Source organism: Myxocyprinus asiaticus, chromosome 50 (assembly GCF_019703515.2).
Source record: "Myxocyprinus asiaticus isolate MX2 ecotype Aquarium Trade chromosome 50, UBuf_Myxa_2, whole genome shotgun sequence".
NCBI classification, from domain to species: Eukaryota; Metazoa; Chordata; class Actinopteri; order Cypriniformes; family Catostomidae; genus Myxocyprinus; species Myxocyprinus asiaticus.
The window spans coordinates 24,151,613-24,164,858 of NC_059393.1; the positions used below are offsets into that span (position 1 = coordinate 24,151,613).

General features: G+C 39.3%; 1 protein-coding gene across 1 annotated transcript in view; it reads right to left on the minus strand.

Annotated features, from left to right (window-relative positions):
• Positions 1-2,312, minus strand: part of LOC127438922 (uncharacterized) — a 19,052-nt gene extending 16,740 nt beyond the window's left edge. Inside the window, exons 1-3 of the mRNA XM_051694827.1 lie at positions 2,012-2,312; positions 1,076-1,399; positions 3-302 (exon numbers count right to left, since the gene is read on the minus strand). Of these exons, the coding sequence (XP_051550787.1) occupies positions 3-302; positions 1,076-1,399; positions 2,012-2,090 (703 nt within the window). The 5' untranslated portion in view covers positions 2,091-2,312. The remainder of the gene's footprint in view (positions 1-2; positions 303-1,075; positions 1,400-2,011) is intronic.
• Between the last annotated feature and the right edge of the window lie 10,934 nt (positions 2,313-13,246).

Below are 13,246 nucleotides of genomic sequence, written 5' to 3' on the forward strand. Positions count from 1 at the left end.
GCTGCTGAAGCTGATGCTGCTGCTGATCTCTAGTTGATATCCTCCAGTGTCTGTGATTCTGGCGTTTGTGATGGTAAGAGATCCAGTCCGATCATTCAGCTTCAATCGGTCTCGCAATCTCTCATTTTCAATATCACACTGCACATCTGTACAGGCCTCACTGGTATTCCCATTGATTTGAGCTATGCGAATACCATTAAAATACCATGTGATCGAGTCATTTTGTTTTTTAGTTACACCAGAATCTAAAGAGACAGACTCTCCCTCATTCACTTTCTTCATTCTATCGGCCCAAGGCACACCTGAAACACAAATGCACAATAAATATTTTTGGGGAGGAACAAAACGACACTTCTGCTTCAGATATGGTGACAATGTCAATACCATCAAATCTCAATGGTTCTTGAATCATGAAGTTTGGTTTCAAGACGAGTAAGAACCATGTTGATGTTATTGATGTGGACACCATATCTGATTTGGGCACCGTCTGTTCATCATACAAAGTGATTTTTTACCTTAAAATAAATATAGTGCACGAGTCGTATCAACTACTTTTACTGGGTTTTTGTAGCGTTTTTTGTGTGAATATTTATTTTCCTTTTGTGCTCCATTAAAGAAAGTCGTAAGAGTTTGGTGCATTATGGTGAGAAATAATAATAGAATTTTAATTTGGGGTAAACTATTCCTTAAATGAGATGAGATGGAAAATCCAGCTTAAACTGGTGGCTGTGTTTTAGAACATGGCTGCTGGTTTCTAGCTGGTCCATTAGTTGGAGACCAGCTTAGACCAGCTACCAGTTGTCATACCAGGGCAAGGTGGTCAAGATGGTTTTTGGTAGATGGTCGACCAGCTTAGACCAGCTTGGACCAGCTACCATGTTCTAAAACACAGTTACCAGCTTAGACCAGCTACCAGCTTGTCATACCAGGTCAAGGTGGTCAAGATGGTTTTTGGTAGATGGTCGACCAGCTTAGACCAGCTTGGACCAGCTACCATGTTCTAAAACACAGTTACCAGCTTAAGCTGGATTTTCCAGCAGTGAGTTGATATTTAAACATTCATTAAAAGACTCACCAACTTGGACAGATAAATTGAAGATTTTCTCACTGAAGCCTAAATTGATAATCTGTAGGTGATACATTCCAGTGTGCTCAGTTGTGATGTTTGTGATGGTAAGATCTCCAGTCTGAGTGTTCAGCTGCAGTCTGTCTCTGAATGTCTCATCACATTGTACATCAGTACAGATCTTAATGACATTTCCATTGATTAGAGCTATACGAGTGTCTTTAAAATACCATCTCATCTTGTCGTCTTGTTTTCTTATATAACCAGTGTGTAGAGTGAGGGAATCTCCCACGTTCACTGACACCAACATTTGGTCATAACCTGCAGACACACCTGCAGAAACAAATGAGACAGAAGAGTTGAAATATTCTTGATTAACTTTAATTCTATAGAAGTCATAAATTCATGCACAACATTTACACAGACGTGCTCTATTATTATTATTATGTTAAACCTACCTAACCTGTTAAAATCCACCCAATCCCACAATTCACAACCTGCATTTACATCAGATCTTCTTCACTTGAGTCTCAGAATTATTATTAAGAAATAATAAATGAATGCCTGAAATTCATAACCTGTTTGTCAATGAACTAAAACAGTATGACTAAAGCTATAAAAATGAAAATAATACAAAACAGGTTAATATGACCCTTTACATTTATCTTCCATTCCTCTTGAATATTAATGTATTCATAAGTGATGATTTTATCTGCTGGTGAAGACATTAATTCTGGCACACAGACATGAACTTAAGAAATATATGTTCACAATGTTTTCACACAAACACATTTCACTCTTGCTGATTTTAAACAGTGAAGATGAAGTAATAATAGAGGAATTTCTGCAGAAAATAACATGTTTATAGCTGAAAATGAAACTGCGTCACGCCCTTGGCGCTTTACTGTTGACAGAAAGAGATCAATAAACAGATTCATGACTTACCATCAACAAGCAAAATTACAGCGAACAAAATACAGAGTTTTTTCATTTTCACCACTGAAAAATACATGTATTTATACATTTACATGGGCCCAGAAAAAACGAGCCTGAATTCGCCAAAATGAACGAGATAATGATCTGAAAACAGTTTGTTCTGTGTATGAACTCAAGTAAGAAGAATACGAAACATAGTTAATGACAATATAAGTTAACGAATACACCAAAACTAAAAGAAATAAAGAATATTAGCACACTGAGTGAAAGAGAAAGTAACTCTCGATCTCTGTAAAGAGGAGGAAATAAAAACTTCCGGAAACAGGACAGATAAAAAAAAAAAAAAAAAAAAAAAAAAAAAAAGGTGGGCGTCACACTTGTTTGTTCTTCAAAATGATTATTTATTTATTTATTTGAGTTTTTTTGTGACTGACATAGATGTAACAGAGAATCATAATCCACTAAAAAAAAAAAAAAAATTAAAGTAGTGTTGTAATATCTTTGTGAACTCCATTAGATATTATGATGATAAATGAGACTACAGGTATATTTTATATTATTTTTATTGTATAATGTGTATTCTATATTGTGTGTATTGTATACTGTACATTGTATGTTATTATTTGCATATTGTGTTGTGTGTAATTATGTGTATATCAGATATGTAAATTGTGTTGTGTATATCTGATGTTTATTGTAAACTGGTATATGTCTCATCACTGTCATGACTGCTATGTTCCTCGGAACCGCACCCAAGAATTTCACACACTATTGCACTTGTGTGTATGGCTGTGTGACAATAAAGTGATTTGATTTGATATTTGATTTGATGACAGGAAGCGCCCTCTACAGGTAAGAAGGATTACATACACTATCATATCTCACAAGTGGTGCTTTAAATAATAAAAAATAAATAAAAATAAATAAATAAATAAATATATATATATATATATATATATATATATATATATATATATATATATATATATATATATATATATATAGAAATGTACCAAGAATAATGAATAAATTAACAATATACAGAATCAGATCTGATCAGATGTTAAAGTCACGTCGTCATCACACTTTTGTGTTCTGAGACTTTTATGTTGAAGTGTTTCCCCCCGAACTATATTTCCCATCATGCACCTTCCAGACATTCTCGTCACACGCACACCAGGGTCAGGTTGCATCAGCTGTGTGTAAGGTCTTAAGTCGGGACGTAATGTTCACACTTAGGGCTTAATAACTACTAGTTAGTTTGTAACTAAGTCAGTGCTTAATTTGGTTGCACCACCTGTTCTTAAGGTAAGACTTAACTAGTAGGTCGTAAACTCTCTGTAAAGTAATGCATAGTCGCATAATATGACGTTTACCTGTATTGATCCAATAAACAGCCTTCAAATTTGACACAGAAGTGTTTAAAAGTCATGCATTTCAGTTTTATCTTGTTACGGTTGATGTTCAAACCTTGATTGCTCGCGTAACTGCCAGCTGTAATAAATTATATCCCCAATAAAATATGTAATAAAGTAGATTAAATAATATATTTGCCCTGTGTATATAACAATATACAGGAACTGTATCTAAAATAAATAAGAGGTGATAAATACTAATACAACAGGTTGGAAAAATAGACATTTATTCATATTAATATCCTATATATACAGTATTTTGAATGTGTTGAAACTGAAAACTGCATCGTTGGAACGGTTTCATGCCGTAAATTTAAACAAGTGAAAATGCCAACATCATACTGTATGTCGAAAGGACTGGAGCCTGTCACGCTAAACATGAGCTCATTGATGTCATAAAATATCAGTCTGCTCATTTATTCCAACCGTTGCTCCTGGTCGGAGGCTTCCGTAAATATTTAGTTTATACGTAGGGTCCTACCTAAGTTTAATGGTACAACGTTCAAATATTTAGTAGTGCGTAAATTGTGACTTAATGCCCATTTACGCCACGACTAGGCTAAGTTGTAACATACTGTACATATAGCTGGTGCAACTGGCCCTGATCCCAGTTCCCTCTGATTGTTGTTCCCAGCTGTTCATTGTAATGTCTTTAGTCCCCATTTGTATATATAGCCCTCATGTTTCCCTCAGTCTTTGTCGGTTCTTGTTTGTTAGCATATTAGTTTGTGAATGTTACATACAAAGTTAGCCAGCAAAATTGTGCCCTTCTGGCCCCGCCTGCCGGCAGGTCTTCCCCACCTTCTTGGACCTGGGAGGGAGACAAGGGGAGGGGAAAACAAAAAAAGAGAGGGAAAGGCCAACACGGAGTGACAGTGGGAGAGAAAGAGAGAAAAAAAACTTACTCGCCAGTTCTCTGATACGCCATAGCCTGGTCCTCGGTCACTCCTCCACCCTTTAGTGGATGACAGCCGCTCCTCCCCGGGTGAATCGGAGGCAGTCCTCCGGCCCCTGGTGGACAGAATGCCCCGCTGCGTTTTGGTGGATGGTAGGGGTCTCCTCCACCCCTGGCTGTGGTTCTCCCGCTCCAGGCAGTCAGTAGTGAGCCCCTCCCCGCTCATGGACGGCAGTCATCCCTTTGACCCCACCGTGTTTTAGCAGCAGGTAGGGGTTTCCCCTGCCCCGGCATCGGCCCGACTGCTGCAGGCGGTCGGTAAGGAGCCCCTCCTCCCCTCGCGGTCGGCGGTCGTTCCTCCGCTTTCAGGTGGCCGGGCTCCTCCGTCCCCCGGCGGATGGCTGCGGCTGCTCCTTTGGGATGGATGGCAGTGGCGAGGACTCTACTATGGCACATTCCTCCTCCTTCCCGGGTTTCGACATCAATATAACGGTAAAATGAAAAGGAGGAGGCAAGAACCGGATGAAGCATCAAAGTAATATTTAATTAAAAAGACACAAACATAAACACATACAGGGCAGCTGCCTGTAACTCTCTCTCTCTCTCGAACTGCCGCCACCGACGGCCTTTATCCCTTTCGTTGGCTTGATTAGCCTGATTAGGGGCCGGGCGTGCATCATCACGGCCCGGCCCCGCCCTCCTCCTTGCCACACTCCTCTCCCGACCCACAAAAGATGGATCTAGCAGTACAGCTCGAGCGTCCCACCCAAGTGTCTTCTTCGATGGAGGATTATTGTGCAAGGTTTTGGAACTTGGCCTTTCAAGTGAACGGGAGTGAGAGAGTCCTCAGGACCATGTTCTGGTTGTTACTGAATAAATCTGTGAGGTAGATGGTCCCTTTGAACTGCGATGTTCTGCCCCTTGGGAACTTGATTACTAACATCGTAATGGCTGGCCTTCTGCTGTCTTCTCCAGTGGTCAAGAAGATTTCTTTGACGGAAGGCCATTTCTCCAACGCCCACGCCTGCCACGGTCAGTGAGCCAACGCCCACGCCTGCCACGGTCAGTGAGCCAAAGCCCATGCCTGCCACGGTCAGTGAGCCAAAGCCCACGCCTGCCACGGTCAGTGAGCCAACTCCCACACCTGCCACAGTCAGTGAGCCAACACCCACGCCTGCCACGGTCAGTGAGCCAAAGCCCACACCTGCCACAGTCAATGAGCCAACGCCCATGCCTGCCACGGTCAGCGAGCCAACGACCACGCCTGCCATGGACAGCGAGCCAACGACCACGCCTGCCACAGTCAGCGAGAAAACACCCACGCCTGCCACGATCAGTGAGCCAACGGCCATGCCTGCCACGGTCAAAGAGCTAGTTCCTGAAGCCATGTCTGTCCCAGACCAGCATTCACGCCTGCTCCAGCTCTACAGTTTCTATGTAAAATCCAGGGCCGATTTCTATTTCCATTTCTTTACCCTGCTTGCCACAACCTTAAATCTCAAAGAAAAGTCAGGTGTTACCATGTTGTAGTTCTAATCTGTGGGTGAAAACACTCTACTTTGTGTTTTATAGATTATTTTCTTAGACAGTGTCAACTGAATTTTCTAGAAGGCTACATCTAAAACCTTTAAAAAAATTCCTTTACAATATACACACATTCACTCTTTGTCTTAAGCCTAATATGTTGAAAACTGCTGTTAATGTTTTCACATTCAAAATTATGAATGACATACTAATTATGTACTGTACATGACATTTTCAATTTAAAACGGTGACTTTCGCAAATGGTGAATAGTTTGCACTGTGCACACTTGTGGCAGTTGTGACAGTGGACTGACTTGCTAGAGAGACTTTGATTACAATCGCCACAGGTTGTCCGGCAAGAACAAGAATGTAGATGTCCAAAATGATAATTTATTTATACACAATTATCCATGCAACTCATGAAGCAATGTTAATTTAAAGATGAAGGTTTGTATGTGGGTAAGTATGTGAGTGTGATTTCTAGATAAACAGAAATATAAACAAAGAGTGTATATATATATATATATATATATATATATATATATATATATATATATATATATATATATATATATATATATAATACAAACAACAGAATAATGAAATACTTATCAATAATTATACATTATATATTAGAATTACAATTTTATAACAATGAAAAATAAGCAAGAAAAATAGAATAAGTACAGCATATAAGAACAATATAAATTGAATAAATAATGGGTGTGCAATGTTAGTTTACAATTAGTTGTTCAATTATCAGATTCCCATCCCCATCCATTAAGTGGACCACACAGACAAAATACCCTTTTCAAGCCAATCAAGAATGCATTGAGACTTCTCTAGACCGGATAAATCTGTTATTCCAAATTGGGATTCTGTGTGGGGTGAAATTGTGATTATATAATAACTTCCAATACAACACAATCTGTTGGTGAATAGAAGATAATTCGAGTGGCTATTTTGAAACCAAAAAATTGATTACAACCTAAACAGCTCTATAGAGTGTGACCCTTCACATGCACGCACACAATAATGCAATGTTTCCTCTAGATGGTAGTAAAGACTCGGACATTTAATTTAAAGACTTGAAAATCTATTATAATCGTCCATTTATTTACAACATGTCACTAAATCGTTAGTCTATGCTTTATACAGAGTTTATAAGGATCATATCCTAACAAACTATGGGGAAGTCCTTGTTTTTTATGCATAAAAAATACATACATTCAATTGCATGTTATAAAAGTATATAAACATTATAAAGATTACAGAGTGAAATGTTGTTTAGGTCTCTGGAGTTGCTAGAGGTAGCAAGTGTTTCCAGACGTGACTTTAAGTCCTTACATAAAAATAGCAAAATGTGGCATGGCACACAAAAATGTACATTAGTGTATGAAAAAATTTGCTAGAAAAATAACCAGGTTTATAATATATATTATATACATCAAATTATGACATCTTTAAATAAAAACATCTTTATATAAAAAGAAAAACTCTCATATAAAAATACACATACAAAAATATAGGAATATATGTGCACTCCCAGAAGAGATGAAGGGCAGACTCTTCTTCATCAACACACAAAGCACACTGGGAAATTATATCCAGAAACATCTGCTTTAGATTGAGCTTAACAGGATAGAAACAGTGAAGCAATTAATAAGACACCTCCTTATTTATTTATATTATAATATTTATGTGACAAGGTCCTCACTTTCTTCCATGGAATGTCAGCACAACGGTCACTCCAGTAAGACACGATGGAACAGAATTTCTTTCTGAAAGAGCGGTCTAATTCTCCTGTTTCTAGCAAGATTTGATAAGAAGCAGATTCTTCCTATCACAGTTTCAAATGTATCATGGATCTAGTACAACACCAAATGAGACTGAGATCTAGCAAAATCTCATGGAGTACCTGTTGTATGTTATACTTTGACGAGGAGGATGGCATAGCCAGGAAATGAGGATGCACACCCGGCGCTGAGAAATTGAGTAACATTTTACACTACAGCGTCCATATTACATACAGTACATTGCATCTTAACATAATTACAATGGGTTTCTTACCAATGTTTAAGCTACTTCAGCAACAAATCTTGCAACATTGGTGAAAATAGACAGTTATAGAATAATATCAAGATTTCATGTGCTTAAGTTGAAGTTTATTACTGTATATAGCTAACCCTTTGTTGAGACAAAATCTCCACTTAAAGCTGAAGAGTAACTTTTTCAGTGTTAAAAAATATTTTCTTCTATCCCAGCTTAAAATGCAGAGTAGTGCCGTAACCACCATAGTCACTGAGGGGGACATGTCCCCCTCCCAATATTTATAATAGTGGTCTATTGATATGGGGTTTTTCCATGGCTGATTATAAAAGTCTTACATTTGGTCTCCCCCAATCCTGACTATGTGGTTACATCCTTGATGCAGAGACAATTACAAGAACGGGTAAGACATCTGAAGGTCTTTTTGTGTTAAAAAGTCCACTTATCTCTGCCACACCAACCCTATCCTCTCAGAATCTTCCTTGTCTGAAATGAAGTACTCACATACATAGCTCTCCACTCGGACCAATCAGCGTTCAGAGATCGGAGTTCAAGCGATCTCCCCAACCCTCACAGAGTGATTAGTCGCACTGAATGGGATGCAGAGACGGACGCTAAGTTTGCATTAACATTATAATCCTTTATATTTTGTCTTATTCTATGAAGAGTTGTGCGTGAATGCATGGAAAGCCACAAATACTGTTCATCAAGCTACATAAGGCTCATCGAATCACTCACTGCATGAATACAATTTCCCTTGATATTTTGACAAATAAGAGGTCATTGTACTATAAAAACACTGTAAATTGCACAAATCAAAACCTAATTCCAGATACAATAAAAGCATTTATTGAAACCAAGCTACAAAAAAGCCTAGTACTTCTGCGACTTCCCTACGTTACTATGGGGCCCATTAATTCATGACCGCCTCTACAGCAACAACAACAACGCCTATTTTACATCATCATACCCATGGCCCCACCCATTGGCACTCCATTCGTAAACAGAGAGAGAGAGCAGGGCATAGACCTACTGTGGCCTCACTATTCCTGAACACCAAAGGGGACCCATTTGGACTATTTTGGATTATTTTTGTATATAAACATGCACTAGACTGTTGTCTCTGACCGTTGTCATGTATCTCACAGCACTTTAAAAGACGCAGTGTCAAGTTACAACTCTGAAAAAGAGATCAGAGTTTTGAGCATAAACACATCCTGGACGCATTCTTGCACCCATCTGCGCTATTGTTAATTGTTGGTCTGTGTAAACATGCGCTAGGTGGATGTCTTTGACCATTTTTATATGTTTACGGTGATGTGCGCATCAGTACAGGATTATACTGTATGAGTGCGTCTTGTTTCATCGTGCATTGGACTATGTACTGTATGTGTGTTATGTGGATTGGTCTTCAGTGTATATCAATGTGTATTGTATGTTTTTTTCATCTCATATCAGCGTGGACTGCTTATGAACCAGTCATAATACAACTGAAGTTTTGCAAAGGAACTGTTATTGAAGGATGGGGCAGTTAAGTAACTAACCTGTTTAATTCATGAATGTTTCAAATGTCATGACTGTTTGATATTTTATAATTTATGGTGCTGCTGTGCTTGAGTAAAACGTTTCATATATTCGGATACAATGTGTAATTTAATTTTTATAATTTTGCAGAACTGAGCTTGTTCCTTTTCTCAGATCACGTTTTAAATATGGCTGGATTGGAGGGGCTGCACAATGTTAGCCAATCATGACAGTGGGTGTTTACATTGAAGTTTGAAGGAGATGCTGAGGCCAAAACAGAGCGTTTCAGACGTTTAAAATGTATATTAAATAAAATAAATTAGATAATAAATCCTTAGGTAACACCCCACCCAATACACTCCCACATTCTTTCTCTCTCTCTCTCTCTCTCACACACACTCTGACTCTCTCTCACGCATACAGTACTCTCTCTCTCTCTCTCTCTCTCTCTCTCTCTCACTCACACACACACACACACACTCTCTCTCTCTCTCTCTCTCTCACACACACACACACACACACACACACACACACTCACTCTCAATCTCTCTCACACATACAGTACTCTCTCTCTCTCTCAATTTCAATTTAAAGTACTTTATTAGCAGGATTGTGTTTACATACATTATTGCCAAAGCATTAATACACAAAACAGATAATGACAAGACAAATAATAATAATAAAACAGTAACAAATAACAATAAAATTATAATTAAAATAAGGTGCCAGGTAATGAATAAAATAAAATAAAAATTATAACAATATACACTATACAATATAACATAAAATAAGAATTTAACAAAACATTATGAACATTAAAAAAATAGTGTGACTGAAGTACATTAAGGCAGTGATTGTTTTCTGAGGGTGTGCACTTCAAAAATGAATTTTGCTGCAGCTGATGCATGATTGTCCTCCCCCAGTAACACCTGCATTTGATCTGTTTCTGCTGAACTGGAAAACTGTGGCATGAGGTTTGAGAGTTTGTCAAAGTATTTCTCTCTCACCTCTGTAAATTTCTCACAGTGAAGGAGAAAGTGTGTCTCTGTCTCAGCCTCACCAGTGTCACAGTGAGCACAGACTCTATGAGCTATGTGTTGCCACACAATCATGTGTGTTCAGGGAATACAGGAGTGGGCTGAGAAAACAGCCCTGCGGGGCTCCAGTGTTGAGGGTCAGTGAGGAGGAGATGTTGCTGCCTATTCTAACCACCTGGTGTCTGCTTGACAGGAAGTCCAGGATCCAGCTGCACAGCGAGCTGTTTAAGCCCAGAGCCCGGAGTTTCTCATCTAGCTTGGAGGGCACTATGGTGTTGAATGCTGAGCTGTAGTCTACAAACAACATTCTCACATAAGTGTTCTTTTTTTCCAGGTGGGAGAGAGCAGTGTGTATTGTAGATGCAATGGCATCATCAGTGGAGCGGTTGTTGCGGTAAGCAAACTGCAATGGGTCTAGTGAGGCAGGCAGCACAGAGCAGATGTAATCTCTGATTAGTCTCTCAAAGCATTTGCTGATGATGGGGGTCAGAGCAACCGGACGTCAGTCATTTAAGCAAGTGGTTTTGGATTGCTTTTGTACAAGCACAATATTGGACATTTTAAAGCATGTGGGGACCACAGACAAGGAGAGGGAAAGGTTAAAAATGTCCGTAAAAACACCAGCCAGTTGGTTCGCGCACGCTCTGATGACGCAGCCTGGATTGCCATCTGGACCCGCGGCTTTGCGGATATTCACCCGTTGGAAGGATCGGGTTACATCTGCTACAGAGATGGAGAGTGAACTAACCTCTTTAGCTTTGGCCGCGGGAGCTCTCTCCATGAGGGCGGTGTTGTTTCCCTCGAAACGAGCATAAAAATTATTAAGCTCATCCAGGAGAGAGGCAGCGGTGTTCACGACGGAGTTTTTATTCCCTTTGAAGTCTGTGATGATATTAATTAAAAGCAGTGCTGGTCTGAAACTGGTGTTTGTTAGTTGTTAGTGGGTTTGTGAGTTTCAGAGCCAGCTGACAAAGGGGACTGGTTTTAGGCTTCAACTCTTGGGTTTTAAGGGCTTCATGTTGCAGTGTTTTAGGGGAACTTGAATTTAGGTGTGTCCAAAATTTGAGGGATCATTTTTCAATATGTATAATTAGGGGGTATCTGCCTAGTTCGGCCCGGCATGCATTAGTAGGTGTTCTTCTCTGAACTCTTCGAATGTTCCTACAGAATTCTGCATGCAGGGATACTATGGGGTGTTTGTCCCATCTAGAGTAATCTGCCAGACAGAGTGGACCCCAAACCTCACATCCATACAGAGCAATAGGCATAATAATACTATCAAAGAGTTTACACCAAATTGTTACAGGAACGTCTATTTGGGTAAATTTGCCCTTAATAGCATAGAATGCTCTTCTAGCTTTCTCTTTTAGTGCATTCACTGCCAGAACAAACCCCCCTGAAGCACTGATTTTTAGACCGAGGTAGTCGAAGTGTAGGGTGTGTTCTATTGCAGTGTTTTCCAGAGTGAATGTGTATCTGGTTTCCTGCAATCTGGCTTTTTTCTCTGTCTGTTCTGACAGTAGTTCTCCAGCAGGTCCAGGTGCTGCTGTAGCCCTTGTGCAGTAGCTGACAGCAGCACCAGATCATCTGCATAGAGAAGTTCAGAATTATTTCGAGTAAGACTGGGTGTTGCAGATTGTTCCAGTAGCACTGCTAACTCATTAATGTAAAAGTTGAACAGATTTAGACTCAAACTGCTGCCCTGTCTCACTCCACGCCCTTGAGTGAAGAATACTGTTCTTTTATTGCCAATTTTAACTCTGCACCTGTTGTCCGAATACATAGATTTGATAGTGTCGTACATTTTACCCCCAATGCAGGATTGTAGAATTTTATAATTTAGACCATCATGCCAAATTGAATCAATTGCTTTTTTTAAATCAACAAAACATGCATAATTTATATTTTATATATACAGTTTTTATTGTATACTGTGTATTCTATATTGTGTGTATTGTATACTGTACATTGTATATTATTATTTGAATATTGTGTTGTGTGTAAATATGTGTATATTAGATATGTAAATTGTGTTGTGTAATCTGATGTTTATTGTAAACTGGTATATGTCTCATCACTGTCATGACTGCTATGTTGTTCGGAACCGCACCCAAGAATTTCACACACTATTGCACTTGTGTGTATGGTTGAGTGACAATAAAGTGATTTGATTTGATTTGATACATTTTGCCTTTGCTTTTCTGATGAACGTGCTGGTTGACTGTCGTGTGAAGCGTGTTAATATGTTCAGTGGTGCGGTGGTTTGGTAGGAATCCAATCTGACTCTTACTCAACACATTGTGCTTGGTAAGGAAGGCCTATATCCGGGTGTTCAGGATACAACAGAAAGTCTTCCCCAGACTCACTCTCTCTCTCTCTCTCTCTCTCTCTCTCTCTCTCTCTCTCTCTCTCTCTCTCTCTCTCTCACACCCACACACACACACACACACACACACTCTCTCTCTCTCTCTCTCTCTCTCTCTCTCTCTCTCTCTCTCTCACACACACACACACACACACACACACACACACACACGCATTCACTCTCACTCTCTCTCTTACACATACACACACTCTCTTTTTGGTGCCATCTGTCAGTCAAACACAGGAAGGAGAGGTGTGTCTGTCTGCAATTTAAAAAAAAAATTTTTTTTACAAGATTACAAACCTCTCCCAAGTTAAGCTTACCCAACCACTTACACACAGTCACACACCATAAACACATCTCTTGCCACTGGCATCTTTTCCACCACATTTAAGTAGGCTTGGATAACCTCACAATTCCAAAAATCTATTCTAA